Consider the following 22,300-nt stretch of genomic DNA (forward strand, 5'->3'; position numbering starts at 1 on the left):
GTCCTTTTAGTGTAGTTCACTTTCAGCTGATACAAGTATCAAGACAATTCACACTGTGGCCCTGCAATCAATATCATAAAATATGACAATAATTCATACTTCAGTAACTTCTGTTGATCATTACATTAACTTGCAACTCCAGGCAGTGAGTAGCAAAGTTCAGCAATAGTCAATGATAAAACCCATTTAGACAGAAGCAAAGTTCACCTGACTTTACATGAGCCATTCTTCCATTTAAAGGGGAGGGCTGATGATAGTGTAGCTTCTACTCTGTGCCTCTGTGGATGAATAAGCTCCTCCTAAAATTGGTTTCACATTTCTGGTAAGTGAAATGCATACTGGACAGTGCCAGGAAAAACTGGCAAAATATGGCAATTGGTGACATCCAACAAGCTACTCACTGGTTACAGCCTGCCCTCCTAAGTGATCATTTCTTTTGACAGTACTACATTGCTACCAGCCTGTTGTTCTGGCTCATGAAAGCGGGTGATAAGGCTGAGATATGAAACAGTCAGTTAAGGACATCTAGGAAAGCTGTAACAGATGTTATCACACAGAGTCCTGTACTAAGAATCTGCTCCATGAGGCCTAACAATAAAGTAACTTCCTTTCCAAGAAATAATAGGAACTTGCCTCCCAGTTTCCCATTCCTGCATTCATGTAGGAATACAAATTTTCCTCTATTTACACACAAATAAGCTCAAAGATGTTAAGTGATGAAACTGGATTAAAGGTTACTGCATTTAAAAAAAACAAACAAAAAAAAACATTAACACTAGTCAATGCATCATGCAGTGCATGGACTTTATTTTGATTCACACAAAAAAAAGACAATTCCTCTAAGCAGGCCTGACCATACAGCATTTGTACTGACACTGCCTCTCAAAAGGCCTCCACTCAAATAAATTATATGAGCTGGTGTTGTTGGCCAATCAGGGTCCAGTGTTATGACCCTTCTGCCTTTGAGGACTTACTCTTGACATTCATTCAATAAATACTTGTTTTACCAAATAACATTTATTTGCAAACCATCATGACGAAACTTCTTCTTATCTTGAGCCCTAGTATATTTGAAAATAAAATCATGAAAACGTAATGATTTGGGATCTTGCAATGTAATTCGAGGCGAGTTTTTGGTTTTGTCCCAGCCATTTTATGAAAACTACAAAGAAATGTTGTCTTTTTTCCCTAGGCTATTGTAACTGTGTCTAAATTGCAAGTTGTTAGCTTGTGGTTTGTAAGACGCCACAAACTTGATTCAATTTAACCAAAAGTTCAACTGATCAACTAATGTGGCTATAAACAGATGGATCCCAGCTCCAGCTCAGGTGGGATATTGCAGCCCATTTAGTATATACTGTAGTTCCTTATGGCTATCATTATTCAACTAAACGCCTGCAGCAATACAAACAGATAAAGTGACCCAGATTAGCTAGCATACGTCGCCTTGAAATGTAACACTATTTGGAAGGTGTCCACTTTCAGAGGAACACAAACCACCTCAGTCCTCTGGCATGCAACAAGAGTCCTAGTGGAGACCTGGAGGGTATAAAGTCCCAAGGCCTCTTAAGAAAACCCACAGAGGCCTGAGGCTCATGCCGAGGCTCCTGGGTGTACCTGGACAGATAACTCCCAAAATAAATGCGACTATGTGGTGATGGACAAACACCCAAACCATAATGACAGATAATAGGTTGAAATTACCCAGCAACCCAGGTGAAACACTTGCTGGTCTAAGAAGAGCTGTGGCTTTCTACAGTGGGTCACAGAGGAATGTGTAACACTTGTCTGATGGACTAGTGGACGTTCTTTAGGACGAGCATTACCCTGGGGATTATATAGCCCTTCCTGTGTGTAATTAGGGACAGGTGTCAGCACAGGATATTAAGTGTATAGCCACTTGGTTGTAAGCAACAACAAAGTTATCATTCATGACTTAATAGCACCTTTTAAGTAAAGGAAATAAATGCAAAATGGCATCAGGTGTGATATAACAGTGTCAGTAAGTGGATGAGTGATGCTTCTCTGTTATACTATATGTGTCCCCATTTAAACCTTGGTTTCTTGATTGATGTAGTTTGTATGAAACTCACAGCCCTTGTACTCCTGACAAAAACTTTATCATTCAGATGCTGAGGTGAAAACTGATGCATCACATGTGCAGTATTAAAATCGGCATGGGTCCACATGTATGGCACAGAGGTAAATTAACACTAACCACAAGCCAAATAAATGCAATTAAATTGCGCTTGCATTTGTACATTTTGTCCTATTTGAGGATATTTCTGTCCTATTGAAGCCTATTCTCTTTCCTACTTTAATAAAAAATAAATAAATAAATAAAGCTTGGTTGATGAAATAGTGAATGTGCATGTTCAGTTTTAGAAACCACCTGCTACTTGTGTGTCCTAACCTGGTGCAGGGCAATAGGCATATAGATGTCTGGTCTAATAAAGCACCTGCATCTCAGAACACACAAAAATATTCCAGGGACATTACTGGGATGTTGACTGACATTTGCAGATAAACTACAAGCCATATAACTCCTTGGAGGCCAGTGACTGATTGTGTGATATTAATACGTTTCCATAGGTCACGTGGGATAATTAATAAGAGGAATATGAGCTCTGTGATTTATATGGACCCAACTATGCCTTTATCCCACCACAGATTTATAGCCTCTGCACTTGTTACCCTCTGTATTGCACTGTACTATACTATACTGTACTACACTACACTACTCTACACTATGCTGGTTTTCAGAGCCAATATGACTTGGTAAGTAATTGGTCTCTTTCTCAGAGTGTCCATCTTGACACATTGTGTTTAATGGTTATTTAAAAACCCTACTATGTCCTACTATGTAACTGCAATAGGACAGCAGGCCCACTGGTGTGCGGCTGAACGTCCATCTTCATCATTTGTCATTGACAGCCGCAGGGGGTAGTCTTCACAGCCAAGGCAGCCAACAGCCTGTAGCAATAGGCCTCAACAAAGCAGTGGCATAATTTCTGGACAGGCTACGTTTTGGTTTCTAATAATAAAACGCGCTCATGCAACAGCAACAACAAGACAGGCTGAACGTACCGAGCAGCAGCAGCCGATGCGTCTGTTTGTACTCCCTTTTGAGCTCCTTCAGCGCCCTGTCAATATTCTTACTGACTTTCTTCGCCTCCTTCTCGGCCTCCTTCTCCTCCACCAGCAATTTGTCCCAGTTTTTCTGCTTTTGGGTGCTAGTCTTCTGCAGCAGTTGTAAGCGTCGGCCGCGGTCCTTCCCTGTCCCCTTGCCTCCTCCGCCGCCTCCTCCACCGCCACCTCCTCCTCCGCCACCCCCGTTCTGTATGAGCACACCGTCAGTGCCGGTGTCTCCACGGCGGTGCTCCCCGGCCGGGAGCCTGGCTGGGTCCCCGGGGCGCACCGGGCCGCCGCCGCCGCGTAGCGACGAAGTCTCCCCGCATCCCCCGGTGTCCTCCTGGCGAGCTCCCCCGGCGCGGGTCGGCACGGCTGCGTCCGGAGGCTGGTCCGAGTCCGAGGTAGCGTTGGAAATAGACCCGCTCAGGTCCCCGAAGAGCCGGGGACGCAAACTGTAGCACAGCCCCATGTTGAAACCAATATTTGTCTGTGAATGTGATTTTTCATAAATTAAAATATCAAAAATCGCGGTTGCGCCACCAGCCCTAACGCGCCATCTTCACATTGGAGCTCCAGTGGTGTGATTTAAATCCGAATTTGATCCGAAAATGTGAATGAATTATGCTCCGACATTTGCTATATGTCATTTTGCATTTTCACCAGGCAGCCTACGCTTCGTAGTTAGTGGATCACCTGATCCTTTAGTGGACACTGCGGGTCCACCTTACCGTAAGTAACCAAAAGCACAGCCTTGGAGAAAAACGCTGCTATCCGCTGTGCAGATGGTCAACAATTTAAGTGCACAGTTGTTAGGTGCAATGCACGGCACGTCATGTTACTACAGTATGGCCATTTCGAGAATGCTGGTCATGATTTTCATTCCACACATTTCATGCCTGCATATCTGAGAAACTACTGTACTGTACTGAACCTGCCCTTCACACAATCTGAGAAATGTAAGCATGCTCCTTCCCTTATTTAGTACAATTAAGCTCGAGAGTTTCCATTCCACTAATTCAATTACACGCTTCCTACAAGCCTACTAGAAAAAAAAATATCACAAACATAAGACTGTGGAACATTTTAACAAGACTTTTCAATTGTCTTCATACACAGATAATAATTCAGGTATTGTGTCCACACAGCCTGCATTCCGATGAACTGCTTTCAACAGCCTCATGAAAATGTCCTTATTTAATCATAAAAAATAACCTCCGCCAATCAGATTGTACCCACGAACATTTATGTCCAGGAAGGCGCACACCTTTAGTTTGAACCAGGACTTTCAAAGTTAAATGATCCCCAAGGGTTTAGATATTCACCAGGGAGAACAAGAAACACTTTAACAACTTAATTCAAGAGCAGCAACATAATCAGTGAGCTCAGACAATACATTTTCATCACACCTCACTGTTATCTCCACAGTTACTATAAGCTATAGTTAGTTGTGAGGTAAATCCAATTGATGTCAAAATGTTGCTGGATGTTTTCCAGGGAGGGGTAACACAAATTCAGGTCCTTGTTTCTATCTGTAAATTGCCTTGGGATCGAAAAAGTTTAGCTTTACCCCGACTATGTATACCCCAGTGAGTTGTAGGGATATAAAACAGCCACTAGATGGCGCAATTACAAAGCGAATGTGCAGAGATTTGACTTATGCTGGTGCTTTAACAGCCAACCCAGTTTTATCATAGATAGATAGATAGATTTTATTGTCCTTTTTCAGGATAATTGATCAGTATTGTAACTTAATTGTAGTCCACATGTATCAGATACAGGCTACATTTGAAATTTTCCTGTATGCATTTCTGCAGGCTTGTGAAAGAAAAAGGTGAGATATAAATAAGATGGAAATATAGTTGCAGCTCGAATTTATGTTAGCTGGCTAATCTTAATACTTTTATGAATACATCAGGTAGTAGATGTAAACATGGCTTAGGCTACATGCAAAATGCATCTTGCACACAGTTTCTCTGCTCCTCTGTTTGGCAAGAATTAAAAATTCAATAAATTCCAGCAACTGCTCTTAAAATGACACCTACCCTTAGTGAGTGACTGATAGCGCTTCATTAAAACAAATTATGGTATATTGTAAATGTAAGCAGGCCATGTCCACCACTGAGTGAGAGAGTGATCACAGTTTTTGCAGTCTGGTGTTGAATGGACGTTCAGAAAATTAAATGTTTTTCTCTCTCTTGTATGTGCATCACAGCTTCTTGAAATTATATAATATTATAAAACGTATTTTTATATATATGAGATGGTATCACACGCTTTCATTCGCATATTTTTTATTTAAATTTATTTATTTATTTATTTATTTATTAACGCTCCCTCCACGTTGCCAAGGAGACGAGAAGCCACCCTCACCTTCACATCACATCTCAGTTTTCCACACCCAGCATCACTTTATCGACACAATCTGCCACAGCGAGCACGCAAATGCCTTAAACGGTAGGTGTACATTTCTCAGTGTTGCTCTTCCGAGAAATGACAGCCGTGTTTGTGATGTTAATCGCGATAAAAGTGCAGGCTTGGTTTCCTCCGCAGCACAGGACCTGCAGCTGGGCTTAACGTTAGCTAGGCTAGGTGATGCTAGTTGCTGTGACTAACCCAAATAATGTGCACACAGCATCTCTGGTGTCAAGTTTGGTGCACATCATCAAGTGTGCAGCCGGGATTATAGTGAGGTCGTCTAACACGGCTGGATTTTGTGATGTTTCAGGAGTCTACAGTACAATACAACAGTTTTGTAAAAGGTGCAGGGAAAAAAGTCAAAATTTGAAAAGTTGTAGGCCTACTGAGGTGCTAGGATCTTGATAGTAGGTAATAAAATCATCCTAACCAACAAGTTTGCATTTAACAGTTTGAACCAAATTTAAGTAGAGCAGACATGTTTGTTGTTGTTTTTTTTTAAGACTCTAGCCAAGATCTACTGTTTAATCCTGTCTGGTGCAAAGTGTAGGTTAATAGGACATTAAGTACATGGCATGCACACACACACACACACACACACACACACACACACACACACATGTTGGTTTCCATCACTTCTGGGGACATTACATTGACTTACATTCATTTCCTGGAGATTTATCCTAACCTTAACCCTAACCACTACCTGCCTAACCCTAACCCTAACCCTAACCTTAACCTAACCCTAAAGTTATCTTAGCTTTAAATCAAGTCTTCACCCTAAAATTAATGGTGCTCCCTTATGGGGACTTGCTTTTTGTCCCCATAAGGGAGGCGAGATCCCCACAACGTGACTGTGTAAACAGATTTATGTCCCCACAACATTAGCAATACCAGGTACACACACACACACACACACACACACACACACACACACACACACACACAGCTTTAAGTATGGCCCCTGGTGAGAGGGTGAACTCAGGGCTGACCCCACAAAATCTGAGTATCCTGCTGTGTGTCTACCCTGCATGGTGGTATTCATATGAAAAATATGTGTGTGTTTGTGATGTGAGGTGCTTTGGATGAAAGCATCCCCCAAATGGTATATATGTATACTTCAGTAACAGGGACTGGCATGCCTACTGAGGCTACTCAAAACCACTGACACACTGAGGTGTTATTGCCAGACACAGGAAAGTAAAGCTTTATGTCCTGTTTCATAATTGTCAGAATTAGAGTTAGCCCAAGATTTCAGCTTGGGGATGTATCAGATATTAGTTAGTCAGTGTCACCTAATACCGACATTATGGAGCCTGTAAAACCTGCACATGGGATTAATTTTCTTTGCACATTTGGGATTTATAAATCCCAGTTTCCTCTGTCATTGAATAATTGGAGTGGAGAGTGTCAGTGTCCCATGGGCCAAAGGCTTTCACAGCAAAATTTAAGTGGCAACTGAGAAGTTTCCAACCTGAGGAGGAGAGGACAGTTTTGCAATGTGACACTTTCTCCGAGCTCTGGTTGTGGTGATGACACTGCCCTCTCCCTGTTCCTCCCTGTGGGAAACCACTCTGTTAATCCAGTCATGAATCCAATATTAGTCTCCAGTATCCCCCAGTGTGGTCCCATTTTCAAATTCAGTGAACTTAATAAAGTAAAATCTCTTTTTTTTCCTGGCCTCTCCACATGAGCCAGTGTCCTGGTGCACTTTCTCCAGCGCATGTCAGCTTAATCCACTTCCCTTCACAGGGGATCACCCTTCCTTTGTCTGCCATGAAGGATTATCCGAGGATAGGTGAGACACCGCAGAATACTTCAGCCGGGGCAACAGGCAGAATCGAAACAGCTCCAGTTTTTCTTGGTGGATAGATCCTCACCCTTCAGGATCTGCACAGAGAGAGGTAAAGGTGACAGCTCATGTTTTATTTCAGTCTTTCTAGAGGAGATGGCAGTGGGTAGCGTCACTGTGGTAGGGAGGTAGTAGCAGCAGCAGGATTGAGCAGAGTGAAGGGCCGTTCAGTCATTGATCTGTAGAGGGAGGTCACATTGCTTTTGTGCTTGTGATGACTGACTATTTGGCCGTGTGGGACTGTCAAGGGTCCTCGCTGCAGGACAGGCAGGGCCCGGTGCCTCTGTGGAAGATGAACCGCTACACCACGCTGAAACAGCTGGGCGACGGCACCTACGGCAGCGTGCTCATGGGCAAGAGCAATGAGTCCGGAGAGCTGGTGGCCATCAAGAGGTGAGCACCGGCTGCATTCAGTATTTCTGGTATCTGCTCCGGGCACATGGAGACATGCCAGGGACGCAGTGTTTTGTGGTGGTTGTGTCTTAGTCTTGTTTTGTCTTGAAGCTTTAAGCTGATTAACCTCTGAGTACTTTGAGGAGCTACACTCAAACATCCAATAAATCCTCACATGGACGTGAAGACGAAGAGAATAGATAAGGGTAAAACTCAAGCTGAATGTTTGGACTTTACTTGCAAACCTGTTAGATGCAGGTTTATTGAGGAAAATGTCGTGTGCCCTGAGCTGTGTTGAGTAAAGCACAATAGCTGCCTGTCAGCCTACCATGTTGTACTTTTATTATCTCTGTCCAGTCATGTCTTCTGCATTCCCAAAGAGTTTATTTTAAGGATCAGCTGTTTAAGAATCAGTCTGTCTTAGGCTGGAGTTAATAATGAATGTTGCACAGAAGCTCTGCCAGGCACTGTTTGTAAATGTAAGGTTATCGTGCAAGATGATACTACTGATGACAGTGAAAGGAGTGAAAGTCGACCGCACAGCGATGCCCCTGGAGTGAGGGAAAGGCAATATGAAAGTTTGTCATACTGAAAAGAAATGATAGAAGATCAGGTTATACTACAGGTGGAAAATATAGCCATGATAGTGTAGTTTACATGTGTGAGGTGTAGCTGCGTATCCATAATCACAGTTAAGGATGTCCAGAGCTTTTACACAATGGTTACCAACATTTGTGGTGACTGTAAAGTATAAATACGTGAGAAAAAAACAAGAAAAAACAGAGAGATAGCTACCTAGATCACTGATTCCCACAAAAGTTTTCACAAGCAATAAATAAAGCAGGGCTGATGACACCGCAATGAAACTACACCAGGCACAATTTTTATTAGGGATAATGTTGGCACTTCATCTGTCCAATATCAATTTTACAATGAAATATCGTTGGCCCAAAGTGAAAATTTCAGCTGATTTGACATGGTGGTGTGTGAAATAGGTCAAATTTGCCCGTGGTTGGGGCTGGCGTCAGGACTGTCTCAGGGAAAACATGAATGTTATAATTTTGTTTGAAAGAAAATGTTACATAAACAGAAATACAGCATGTTTTACATAACATAAGTAAAGTTGTATTTTGCCCATTGAATGTGTACATTTTGAAAAACAAGCATTTTATGTCTGCATCTGAGCCATTACATTACAGTAAGACTAGGCATAATAATATTTTAATTCCAGAACAGGAGAGACTCTATGCTCTCTGCAATTAGATGGAAAAAATTACAATATCGGCAATCTGGCAAAAGAGTTGGAGAATATCAGCATGTTTGATATCGGCAAAAAATCCTAGTTTTTCATATAAGAATACTCTCATCTCAGCCTAAACCATGAAGGGGGGCTGCAGTACAGAAAACTGTCCTATTACTCCTTAATTGAAACCCCGAACATCTGCTCAAGCTAAATTTTTCTGTTGAGGTGAGTACATTTCTCCACACTCAGGACGTGCATAACTGCAGCAAAAAAGTAGAATACAAAACGTTGTCCCAAACGTCAGCGAGCAAAGGCTTAGTCCGCACAAATCTGGGCTCACCAGCGAAGACTAAATTTGCCTTTGAGATTTTTTTTTTTTCCGTGCCTTCCATCAGCCAATGAGAAGAAAAAATTTAGGTGAAAAGTGTGAAATGAGTAGTTTTTGACATTATGTTGTTTTTTTGTTTTGTTTTTGTTTTTGTTTTTTTTGATAGGATGAAGCGGAAGTTTTATTCCTGGGATGAGTGCATGAATCTGCGAGAGGTGAAGGTAAGAATCATCGCAGCGAAAATTAATCCGCCAAGTAATTCCCTCAGATGACCACAGCCTGAGTCACACTGTATTACCAGTAGCTGCAGCTAGGCGTCACCGGCATGCATCTCAAACCACCAATCCTTCAGCCAGGAAAATTAAATTCTTATCAGTGCAGCATTAGTTTGGATTACAACCTGATTCATAAAGGAATTCTGGGTCCAGTAAAGCCACTGATAGTTGGGGAAGAAACAGTTGTTTAATCTATTTTCCTATAATGTTTTATTTTAGATATAAGCTAAAAATGAAGAAAATATAAGCTTCAAAATGCTCTCTTCATGATAAATCGCAAACTTGATCCGCTGTGCAAGTGAGTGAGCACGTTTTAAATTAACATAGTAAGTGATTCAACACTTGAAAATGAGCTGAAAACAGGTAGGGAGATGATACTTGTACTAAAGACGTGTATAAATGATTTTGGCTGGTAAACTAACTCGCTGGGTGAGCCAAGAGGTTCGTTTTGGACGACATGTGGAGGCAAGTTGAAATGTGCCAGACTTGCTTTGATGCTTGGGTAATAACCTCATAATAATAAATCTACTTTTTGTCTGCTTTGCATAATTTGATCGTTTTGGCATCAGTCGCTGAAGAAGCTGAGCCATGCCAACGTGGTGAAACTGAAAGAAGTCATCAGAGAAAATGACTACCTCTACTTCGTCTTTGAGTATATGAAGGAAAACCTCTATCAGCTCATGAAAGAAAGGTGAGGACACGACAGGCAACAGAGTAAATTAAGCATTAATTAAGCATTAACATTAAACATCACAAAAGGCAGATTTTTTATTATTATTATTCAGATTCAGTCATTTTTCTGACTTAATTCTGCTTATTTCTGAACATGAGAAGTATTTGGGTCACCGTGTGTTGGTCTCCGTTTCACAGACACAAGTTGTTCCCAGAGGCAGTCGTCAGAAACATGACATTTCAGATATTACAGGGACTGTCCTTTATTCATAAGCATGGTAGGTGATTTGAGCAGGGCCTTCCGGTGCAGATGGAAGAGAAACTGAGACTAAAGACATACCGTCATCAGGCTGTCCAGCATTAACTACGCACAAATAGTTAATAATTGTGTAAACAAATCCAAACTATGACAAGGAGCATGGTCAAACCTGAAAGGTGAAGTGCTGGATGGTTGATCAAACAAGATATCTCAGGATTTTCTTTACTGTAACAAAAATGACTCATTTTCTCTTTGTGCCTCACTGAGAAGAGGAGGTGTGAGCGGTACCAAAGCCTAACTGTCCAAAATTACTTCAAAAGTATTTTTAATGTTCATGGCGTTGGTGTCACTTTCACTTTGGCAAGGAATGTTTTTTTCTATACATTTTTCCTTTATCCTCTTTCTTTCTTCCTTTCTTTCCTTCTTTTATCTGTTACCATCTTGCCGCTGCCAGGGAAGACAAGATGTTTTCTGAAAATGAAATAAGGAACATTCTATTCCAAATTTTGTCTGGCTTAGCGTTTGTACATAAGCATGGTAAGAGACTTTTCCTCTCCCATTTCCTTCCCTGTCACTCTAAGACTTGGCTTGAGCGTGCTGTGGCAGTTTTTTTTTTTTAAAGTAATGAGTTGTTTGAGCTGTTTTTGAAATTAAAAATATGAACAAATAATGTATAAAACTGTGATGCACACCAATGGAAAGAAGAGCACAAGAATATTCAGCTTAATGCTGTAATTAGTTGTTGTCATAGTGTTAGTATTGCTAGTAGAAGGAGCAGTGGTAGTCACATACAGCAACGATTACAGCAACGATTGTGTTTCTAAGAAAATTTTCTAAGTAAAAGTAAGTGAATACTTGTTTTTGTTGCAGGTTATTTCCATCGGGATATGAAACCAGAGAACTTGCTCTGCATGGGTCCAGAGCTGGTTAAGATAGCAGATTTTGGGCTGGCCAGAGAAATCCGCTCCCAGCCACCTTTCACTGATTATGTGTCCACAAGATGGTAAGACTGTTGCTGCCATCCTCCCTCCTTGTGTTGGGACTCATCTTTTAACAAGTGTAGTCAGGGCTGAGGTGAACCTTTAACGTACAGTAACACCTGGGGTAGTGTCACACAGCATGCTCCGTAAGCAGAGGCATAAACACTTAAAATGTTGATTTATGTGTTGATGATCAATTGTTGATGAAGTGATTAAATCGATCCTGACAAGGAGAAGGTATTTTTCCATTCTTCCCAGCTCTACAGGCACACAACTTGCAGTGTCATTAGTTGGTTCAATGATTGGTGGCCTCCTGTCTGTCCAGGTACCGAGCGCCAGAAGTTCTTCTGAAGTCCAGCACCTACAGCTCGCCCATCGACATCTGGGCCGTGGGCTGCATCATGGCCGAGCTCTACACACTCAGGCCGCTGTTCCCTGGCAATAGTGAGGTGGACGAGATCTTCAAGATCTGTCAAGTGCTGGGAACACTGAAGAAGGTAAGGGAGCAGAATGTAATAGCTTGTGTGTATTTGATGCTGTCACGCATGCATGTAGAAACACAGAAGCATATACACAAGGGGTGGGGAAAAAACTCAGTTAACTTTTTTTTTATGACTTTTTTTTTTTTATTAGAGAGCTGATTTTCAGTTAAGTATCATTTGAAACTCCACAATCTAAGGATTTGTTTGGTACCAAGCATGTCATGCTGGGTTGTTGGCAAGTGACAAAATATTGCTCCAAACCTAGGCTAAATTTTGATGAGGGAAAAACTGGCATTTTTAAGGGGGTCCTGTGACCTCTGACCTTAAGATATCAGAATGAAAATGGGTCTTATGGACACCCACGGGTCTCCCCTTTGCAAACACGCCCACTTTATGCTAATCCTATGCAGTTTGGGGCACACACCATGCAGTTTTTTGCATGCAGTACAAATGTGTTACAAATGTGTTATTTTGGCCTATTCTATAATGGTGTATTTTTGCATAGTGTGGCCTAAACAGTCTTGAAGGTGCATACATTTGGTGTGACTGGAAAGATGAAACTTTTGTGGATTCAGAGAGCCTAATGTTATTCATGTGTGATGATGTCAACTCCCATAGTAGCCACTTCATTAGAGTGAGGCCATTTTTTGTTTAAAATGACCCATTGTGACCTTTAGGAAAATCACAGCTTCGTGAAACTTTATAACCACAAACTAGAGGATAATTCAAAAAATGAAAATTGCAATAAATTGTAATTGAATCACAATACTTAAGAATCACAATGCATATGGAATCGTCACCAAACTATCGTGATGGTATCAAATCAGGAGATGGGCATATCGTCTCAGTCCTAATATACACAGATTAATAATTTGTTATTTTCCTTATGTTTCTCACCCATTAGGCAGACTGGCCAGAGGGCTACAACCTGGCTGCCTCTATGGACTTCCGCTTCCCCAGGTGTGTCCCCACCAGCCTGAGATCCCTGATCCCCAACGCCTGTGATGAGGCGATCGCTCTGATGAAAGACATGCTGCAGTGGGACCCTAACAAAAGGCCAACAGCTGTTCAGGTGCAGTTGAACCTATTAAGTTTAAACATACATTGGTGCACGCTGTGAAACAGGATACAGTGATGACAGCGGTGAGAACAAAGACAGCAGTCTAATGTTGAGGGTGGTGACAGTATTTGCAAAGTAACATGACCATTTGGTGGATGCTTTTATCCAAAGCTCCTTCGGGTATCATGAGTGCATCTATTTTTAGCTTGGCTGGCCCATGTGGGAATCAATCACCTTAACCTGGCAGTGTTAACACTAGGCTCTACACACTGAGCTGCACTAAGCCAGTGCACACACATTTACCTACACAAGATACGAGACAGATGCACATCCAGATTAATGGATGTGCATCAAAAATCAGTATTAATTCAAAGAGGCACTTCAGCTTGATACTATAAAAAAATAATGCATATGCCAGCAAATATCGCAAGCATGGCTATACTCAGATATTGGCGGTATTGTGTGTTGTATCTTATGTCTTGCTGCAAGCATCCCATAAAGGGTGTATCTGTTACACCCCTCTGCCCCCCACTGGCCGTGCAGTGGCAGTGTGGGACTCTTTGGGTGGTGGATGGGCTAAATTGGTTTAATTGCTGCCCACAAGCCAGGGTCTTAATATATCAAAGTCTGCAATTTGTGAAATACCTGGTGATATTTTGTCATTGGGTTGTATGTTGTGTATTTTCCAGGCTCTGCGGTATCCGTACTTCCACGTGGGCCAGGCGCTGGGTCCTCCTCTGAAGTACCTGGAGCACCAAAAGGCCCAGGTTAAGGCCGCAGAGTTGGCTGCAGAAGCTAAACCCCTGTCCCTCTGTAAGGCTGACCTGGAGTCCTGCGAGCCCAGTAAGACCCAGACTGAGCCCATGACCTGTGTCATATATCACCACCAGCCCCTCCAGCAGATCCCCCTTCCCCAGGAGAACATGGACCAAAGCACCATGGACCCCCACACACTGACACCTGAGCAGCCTGAGCCTCTCAGCCTGGTGAAGAACAAGCAGCCGGGGAGCCAGCAGAATGTACTTATCTCTTATTTAGGGTTTCATTGTTGCTGTTTTGGTTGAACTGCTTTTTCATATCCATTGTACGTTTCCAACCTTTTCTTTGAACACAAAAAACTGTAAAATCTTATCTTTTCTATTCATGCCCAGGATAATGGTTGAAATTAGATGTAGTTTTTGATTTATCAGAGAAAAATGACATTATTATCAGTTTCTCATAAATCCCAGCATTAATGTGGATTTGATTGTGAGCAAAATAATTACACGGTAGGCCTGTCATTTTAGAGAGATGAGAGCAGCATATATAAAATGTGAAATATGAATTCACAACAAACCATAGCAAGGAAGAAAAAGTCATCTTTCCCCTCCTATGACAGAGAGCAGCGCCTTCAGGAGCAGAAAATAGCGTAACCGGAGTGAGGAGCGGACGCAGGCGATGGGGCCAAACCTCCATCAAATCTGCCGACAGTTTGGAAGAGTTTGATGATGCAGATGCTGGTGTTTCTATTTCCAAAAAGCCCACCATCAGTTCTCTGAGGGCTGGGGCACAGGATTGGTCCAGCCATCGGTGAGAGCTTTTACCTCCTATAAAAAAAACGTTTTCATTACAGTGCTGCAAAATTATAATGATGCCTTCTTGTTGCTTAGATTTTCAGAGCCAAGGTCCTACAGTAAGCAAAGTGCAATAATCAGTGGGCTAAACAGAGCCGAGTCCACCACCTTGTCCGCCAAGCAGCATTACCTCCGCCAGTCCAGATACCTGCCTGGTAAGACCACGTGATCTACCTCTGGACTGAGCCGCTTAACTTCCCTGGTGACTTGGGCGCCCCGGTGCTTCACCATGTAGAGCCGCACCATGTTCCCCTGAGGTTAAGCTGCAGCGCCCTGGGTTCAAATCTGACCCCGAGCCTTTGCTGCATGTCTCCACTGCACCAGTCTAATAAAGCAGAAATGCCTGAAAAAAATGAGCTTTAAAAAAAAAAACCTTCCCTGGTGATTGGATATAGGGTGTAAACCTTGTGTACACCTGACCAAAAAATGACATAAATTAAATAAATGTTAAAAAAAGAAATAGCATTGTCAGAATCTGCATTTGAACTTCTTTTCTTCCCTAAGTAGTGCCATGTTTATTTTACATTCTGTTTTGTTACCTTACGTCAGTTGTACACTGAAACAAAGCAATTAAAAGCTGTGATGAAATACAATTATCAAAAAGAAAGGAATAAGAAAAAAAAACAAGTACAGATTTGTGTGAGATTAGGGACTGATTAGAACATCTCTCCTCAAAACTGAAACAAACAAACACACAAAAGCATAGATGGAAGTGAATTTGATTAATGAGTTTAAAAACATTCTGGGTAAAAAGAAGATGCATAAAATGAAAAGAGAAATCAGAAACAGACTCTTGGTTCTCGCTACATGTTCTGCTGATTGTGTTGGAGCTCTTGGTGCACACTGTTTGGGTTTGATCCCAATTTCCAGCTGTTACTTAGTTGGCACTTGCTCTTGTATCATATGAAAGTGATAACTCTGAGGACAAATTATCCACTTTCCACATACAGTAGGTGCTAAGTCTGTATCGTGCATGGCATTGGCGTGATCCGAGTTCTTTTGTTCGAAGCTGTACGTCTTTTTCAGGAGTAAATCCAAAAAGCAACTCCTCGGTGCGAAGCCAGGCGGCGGGCAGAAACCTCTGGGGCGGCTCGTGCTTAAGCGCAGGACAGGGGTTTTACCTCAATAAAGGTAGGAAATATTCTCAGATAAATGACGTTCATGGAGGGAATTGTCTAACAACTCCCATGTAGCTCCCTGTTTGAGTTTGAGTCAGGTGGGGTTTACACAAAGTGCCAGATAAGCTGGCAGGCACAGAAAAGTATAATCATTTCTAAGATGAATATATTTTATATCGCCTGTGAGAGTCTGACCCAGCTCCTTGCCAGTGAGAACATTTTCAGTAGCCGTAATTCTTAATATACATTTTTCTTGGAAATATATCACCTGGCCTGTTTTTAATGCTTTGAATTCAAGGTAAATGAGCTCACTTATTTAACAATGGATCAGGGTCATAATTAATGACGTGCAACGGAATTCGAAATTACTAGACAACTCTTTGAAATGATTTATTTACCAAAGTGATAAAATTGTACCTCCTTTTGGTGCGTGGCATTTGTTAACTTTGGACTCTTGTCTGAATTTCCTCACGTCCTGATGCAGCATCAAACGCCTCCAATTCTGTACTCAAAGCAGGTTAAATGATGCTTTAAATTATTTGGAAATAATTGCTTGAAATTCTGCTCCAGGTCTTACCGTAATATGTAGTAATGGGCATACAAGTGATTAGTTTAACAATGTTTGTAAAAGGTTTATGCCTCCATTTTGACTTATCTCGTACTATCACTCAACCTCTTATCACAATGTAATGACCTCTACCTACTGAACCACTTCTAGATTACTAACTGCAGGCCAGGCTAATACAGTTTTGTAACCACAGCAGCTCTTACAGCATCACACAGGAAAGGTCCGTGTGAATTTGCTTCCCCTTGCCATTCTTCGTCTCCGGTCCATTTCACGGTGGCTGATCGGAACAGTGTTTTTGAAACGAGCTCAAGCAACACATAGTAATGAAAAGAGGAAACCTGTTTTATTCAGTTGCCCATTGCACCAAAAGCACATATTGTTTCCCCTTTATCCCTTATTCATGAGATCAAGGGGAGTGTTAAGCAGCCAGGACAAGATCACATGTCCATCCAAGACTGAGGCTGCAGATCAGGCGTCAGATCACTTTCTTTATCTGAAAGATTCATTTTGGACATGGAAACAGGTGACAGATTCATTCGCACTGCTATCAACATCCCCCCGCTCCTCCAGCACCTCCTTCCAATGACACTTGATGTATTTTAAACTGATTCACAGTACACACACATCACAGACCTCTGTCTCACCTGCATCCCTCCTCTCATTTTGTCTCTCTTGGTGTTCATATAGACGTTACTCTCCCCAAACTAACAGACAAACAGCCTCTAAAAGAAAAGACCCTCAAGGATCTTGAGCTGTCCAAAGGTATCTCCCAGTTTTCCTGCAGAGGAAAGAGCTATAACTACAGTAGTTCATAGGATTAGAGGTGGTGTTTGTGTTGACTTGTGACTGATGTCTCGACCTATCTGTATGTTTGTTTCCAGTACTGTGTATTATGTGGTATTGTACATAGAATTTATTCTTGTAGGATTTATGAGAGCATTTGATAAGTAAAAAAGTTAGTTTACTTGTGAGTGAGTTTACTTGTTGGATTATCGAGGCTCAGATTGGAAGTGTAAAACATTTCAGTTGTGAGATTACACTGATACAAGTAGATAAAAACAATGAAATCACTGTAGAATCGTGAGCTAGATCAAAGGGCTGTTCAAATTACAGACTAATGTGTAACAGATTGTTTCACTACTTTATCATAGCTAACGTAATCTAAAAGTAACTGAAGTCAAGTTTATTTATACAGCACATTTCATACAAATGTGCTTCTAGATAAAAATAAAAGGATCATACAACATATTGGATAAGGTGTTACGTATGCAAAAACACATAAAATAAAAACATAAGATAGGTATTCCAATAAAAATTGAATAAGATAAATAATAACTGATCTGAATACAACTAGATGATAACTGAAGGTCATCTTAAATACTAAGGATTTACTTAGTGCTTTATGTTACTAGTTACAATTTTAACCAGGTAATCCGTAATATATTTATATTTTGAATTGATGGTTTATTTTCAGAATTTTTCATGAGCGACACCTACAGCCCAACTAAAACGCACCTGTCACCTTTCCAGAAGAACGAAGCAGGAGGAGCTGGACAGAGGATTGTCCTGGCACCAACAGGAGGCGCCTCTGCCAGTGAGTTCTCATGTCCAGTCTGAGGTGGACAGTGTAATCCCTGCTGAAGTCAGAATTACTTGATATGTGATCTGTAGTTATGGTATGAATTAGCTGTGGGTCAGATTATTCTTATGATCTGTTTTAATCTGTAAGGAGTAGCCCATTATCACTGCCAGTGATTTATTAATGTGACTGAGTGATGTGGTGTGAAGTCAATGAGGTCAGGGCGCATAAACTTTTTTTTGGAAAAAGCACTGTTTGACCGTGACCTGATTAACCTGCTCTCATCAGTGTCTTGTCTTTCAACCTTTCCGTCTCTGATTCTTAATTTTCTTTTGGTTTTCTCTCTTTGCTTCAGTTGATCTTACATCCGCTGCTGATCTAAGAATTGACGCTAAAATTCAGTCATCCAAGAACAAGCCTTCTTCAAGTAAACTGTCTTCCGTCAATGCAGGTAAGAAAAAAAAAAAAAAAAAAAAAGTACTGCACTGTATGGGTGTAATAATTGAAGTTTTACATCAATTTCAACAGCACTGTCTTACAATTTAGGTTTTTACGGACATGAAGGAAGTTTGGGGGAAACAAATAAGCCCATAACGTTTTGGAAAAATCCTGGAAATTTGCTTCACAAATACTTATGTCTGCAGTTAAGCTCAACTGAGAATTGAATTGAGAACTGAGGATTTTTATTGTTATTGTTCATGTATAAGCCGCTGTTTCAGAGAAGATATGGTCATGAAAATTTGCCTCAAACATTTGGAAAAGTCATGGAAATTTATTGGTAAAAAAGTTTCTGTCTCCTCCCAGAGTGCGCAGGATGGAGGAGCAAACCTTTGAAAGATCACGTCCCAGGATCCAGCAGCAGTGCCGCAGGGAGGAGCACTTGGTCCAGGAACCCGCACGTGCAGCCAGTGCACGGACGAGTCGACTGGACGGCCAAATACGGAGGTCACCGGTAGCACAGTCCACCGAGAGACTTCACCCAGAGACTCATGGGAGAAATCCCTGCTGCACAAGAGCAGTTTCATGCTGCCGGCACGCTGTGTGCAGCAGTTTTCTTCCTAGTTTTTTGTCCTTGTATCAACTGTTATCCACTGTCCTGTGTCTTTAATGTTTTCTATTATTCTATTTCTGTGTTCACTTATTTATAATCAGGGTCGAGTGGGAGATCGAGCTTCAGTATTTGTTATGTATATGTTATTTTTTTAATGACTAGTGATTGAAATAAAATAATTATTTTTATTATTGAAATCAGTAAATTAATCATCCAGACTTTTATTTCTCAGGCAGATTTGAAAGCATCATTTACATACATGCATATAAATATATACATTTTAAAGGCACTGAAAAGGCACAGAAAAAATAATAGATTTGATAATGACAATGGGGCAAAGATCATTTTAGCCCATGCTTACTTTTGGGAAGCCCAGCCCTATACACTGTACAAACAAAAACTAAAAAAAGAAGAAAAAAAAATCATCATAATGAGTCAAAACATCAAGTTATTGCAACAAATACATTTTGTGCTTTACCAAACATTTGTAGTGAGAATGTATTTTTATACTACATTTTTTACATGTAGATTTAACATCAGAGGAAACAACACCGGAGGAATGTTTGTGAACATTCAGCACTAAAAGTGAAGATTTGTCATGTCATTCAAAATATATTCTGATATACAAAAAAAAAATGGCTTTGTTACACATTTTCAAGACTCATGTGGTCTCTTTAGCATTCCAGTGATAATCTTCCCCAGCATCAGTCCACTGCAAAGAGACAAAAACAGTTTATAACAGGGCAGGAAACTAAAAAGCCTGAGGAAATACACCAGCGTCTATTTGTTTATAACTAACTGAATGTTTTTTTCTAAATCTGGCACTCAAACTGGTGCATAATTTTAATTATCCTTTGAACAGTCACATTGATGCTAAAATTACCCAGGGTGTCTTACCTCACCAAAGCCATTAAGCCGGCCGGCATGAACTTCCAGGAGTTCAGGAATCTCACTCCCATCACAACAGCCAGCGTTCCCGCGGTTCCTGCATTTCTCAGTAAGAGACAGAGGTGTTGCCGGGTGTTTGTAAAAGCTGCAGTCAGACCGTCAAGTTCGACAAACTAAACTTGCTCACCTAGTGAGAGCCAGACATTCTTGGGATTTCGAGATGCCAGATAAGCACCGATTCCAGCCAGGAGCCCAAACAGCAGCCCTGCGGCCAGAGAGGTGACGCTCCCTGTGGAGGAAACACAGCGACACCAACAGGAAAAAGTCACAAACGCAGCTGAAATCAGTCGACCTTTTCTCTGTAGACTGATGTACACCTTCTATCCAACATCAGCTCTGTCCTCTACTGTCGATAGCTGTCCTGATTTGGAAATTTGTTGTGCAGTCGGGTTAAAACGACATACAACAAGAGACATGATATAAAACTTGGCACCAAACAACAAAATCGGCTCAGAAGTGCAAAGTATGTTTAGGGTGTATTTTTCCTTTAATTGTCCAGTAATGATTATGTCTATTGATTTTTCATGCAGAGTCAGTAATGTGTTTCAGTGTCCTCTAGGTTAGGTGTGATGGGTCTCTCTCTCTCTCTCTCTCTCTCTCACACACACACACATACACACACACACACACACACATTTATTTATTTATACATGCAGAGTCATATGTTCCACTTATTGTGCAAATTACAACCCATACATCAAAGTTTCTTGGTACATTTTTGCTTGAGTACTGTATTTCACTACATTTTAAATCAGATCCATTACAGAACAAATTACCAATGACAGCTTGTGGAACCTTTCACAATAAAATGTCAATCAGCAAAGATGAGAAGACCGATCTACTTCTACATCGTTGGCTCTACTTTTTGTCTTTTTTCCAAATTTTCAATAAAAGATGCACAATGAAAAACAGAACATCACCATTTGGACTCAACTAGCAAAAATGTAGAATAAGTGACTACAGGAGAATAACACGTAGACTCCACCATCATATTATGTGCTTATTCCACATTTGTCAACTGAGTGTACAGGGTCTTCACTTCAGACCAAACTCAGCAATTTTGCAGAATGTACCTTTAAAAGAATGTAGCTTAAATCTTTTACTCATCCTTTAATAACTGCATGTAAAAGATGACACCTAACACAGTTACTGTTGTGAAGCAGTAACTCAGTCACTTTTACTCCATTTAAATGAGCTTCTTTTTTTCCTTTTTTTTTTTTTTTTAACTTCTATTTCATGATAACTAGATTTTTACCTCTTTGGATACTATTGTTAGCTCCCGATTCTTTTGTTGAAAGCCCAAGAACAGACCGGAGTCAGTCTTCAATTTTCTGATGCAATATTTATTATGGTCACATATAAAGCAAGGCAGTGCTGGTCTCAGTGTGACAGAGCTCCTGCAGGATCTCAGTCAGAAAGAGCCCCGATATCAGGAAATGATACACATTTATGTTCTTGGGCTGGGCCTGCCCCGTACATAGGTTTGACTTATACGCAACCGAGAATAATTGGCCAGTTACCCGGACATGGACAGGCCAACCACTGTCCACGCCTTGTTTCTGGAATGTGCTATGCTATGTGTGTGAATGTTGACTGGGCGTGTATCTAATACAACAGACCTAAATAACAAGATAGAGAAAGTACATCTGGCTCCTGCTGTGTCTGTCCTCTGCTTAGCAGCCAAGCTGCCCTGAACTATGTAATACATTGGATAATGCAAGAAACACTGAACTATACGGCCAATTGTAACACTATAGTAAATTATCAGCAAAGTGACAGTACTTCTACTTGAGGAGTTGTACTCTCTCCACCACTGGTTGTCAGGTTTCAAAAGTCAAAATTGGTCAAAATCTTGTGTAAAATTATCAGTCAGTCAGTCCCACCTGCTTTCACATAGCCCATAATCCCTCCTGAAGAGACCAGGGCGGCATAAATGAACCCGACCCAGTCCACAGCCATGTTCAGGAGTCCTGAGGCCAGGGAAACACACACACAATAGTTTTACCGACAACACAGTGAGAGCGAGTTAGCAGCTCGACACACTCGAGTCAAGCAACAACAGGTTATAACAAAGTCAACCTGGCTCATCAACACATCGAGGAAAGCAGTTAAAACATAATTATACCTGTTTTTCACCAGCTGTGTTCAGCCAACCAGCTCCAAACAGGTTCCAAATGTTTGTTTTGAAAACTTTACTTCCGGGGTCATCTGGCTACATTTCGAAATAAAAGCCACTTTGTTTCCTTTTATTGGAAACACAACAAACACATCTTTATTTTATTTTAATGTAATCCCCAATGAGCTGACTTCACTGCTGCTATGGGAAGAAAGA

At 41.1% G+C, this 22,300-nt stretch overlaps 3 protein-coding genes across 4 annotated transcripts in view; 1 reads left to right on the forward strand and 2 right to left on the reverse strand.

The window, feature by feature from the left end:
* gnal2 (guanine nucleotide binding protein (G protein), alpha activating activity polypeptide, olfactory type 2) overlaps positions 1 to 3,791 on the reverse strand; it is a 41,557-nt gene extending 37,766 nt beyond the window's left edge. Inside the window, exon 1 of the mRNA XM_030074404.1 lies at positions 3,088 to 3,791. Coding sequence (XP_029930264.1) covers positions 3,088 to 3,601 — 514 coding nt within the window. The 5' untranslated portion in view covers positions 3,602 to 3,791. The remainder of the gene's footprint in view (positions 1 to 3,087) is intronic.
* On the forward strand, positions 3,440 to 19,237 carry LOC115375092 (serine/threonine-protein kinase MAK-like). Its single transcript, XM_030074402.1, has 16 exons — positions 3,440 to 3,533; positions 7,300 to 7,451; positions 7,648 to 7,792; positions 9,530 to 9,584; positions 10,208 to 10,329; positions 11,024 to 11,106; positions 11,440 to 11,572; positions 11,875 to 12,046; positions 12,936 to 13,103; positions 13,781 to 14,110; positions 14,470 to 14,660; positions 14,741 to 14,859; positions 15,731 to 15,835; positions 17,865 to 17,984; positions 18,325 to 18,420; positions 18,774 to 19,237. Exons 3-16 carry the CDS (start codon positions 7,692 to 7,694, stop codon positions 18,923 to 18,925), a joined length of 1,947 nt encoding a protein of 648 aa, XP_029930262.1. The 5' UTR covers positions 3,440 to 3,533; positions 7,300 to 7,451; positions 7,648 to 7,691; the 3' UTR covers positions 18,926 to 19,237.
* LOC115375094 (transmembrane protein 14C-like) lies at positions 19,222 to 22,203 on the reverse strand. 2 transcript variants are annotated; one of them, XM_030074406.1, is made up of 5 exons: positions 22,088 to 22,203; positions 21,852 to 21,941; positions 20,096 to 20,197; positions 19,918 to 20,005; positions 19,222 to 19,732 (listed from the first exon to the last, which is right to left on the reverse strand). In XM_030074406.1, the coding sequence occupies exons 2-5, from the start codon at positions 21,925 to 21,927 to the stop codon at positions 19,675 to 19,677; spliced, it is 324 nt and encodes a 107-aa protein (XP_029930266.1). In that variant the 5' UTR covers positions 21,928 to 21,941; positions 22,088 to 22,203; the 3' UTR covers positions 19,222 to 19,674. The 2 variants fall into 2 exon arrangements, with proteins under 2 accessions (XP_029930266.1, XP_029930267.1); XM_030074407.1 differs by having other exon boundaries at positions 21,852 to 21,938; positions 22,094 to 22,156.
* Between the last annotated feature and the right edge of the window lie 97 nt (positions 22,204 to 22,300).

This window comes from Myripristis murdjan, chromosome 17 (genome assembly GCF_902150065.1).
Source record: "Myripristis murdjan chromosome 17, fMyrMur1.1, whole genome shotgun sequence".
NCBI lineage: Eukaryota > Metazoa > Chordata > Actinopteri > Holocentriformes > Holocentridae > Myripristis > Myripristis murdjan.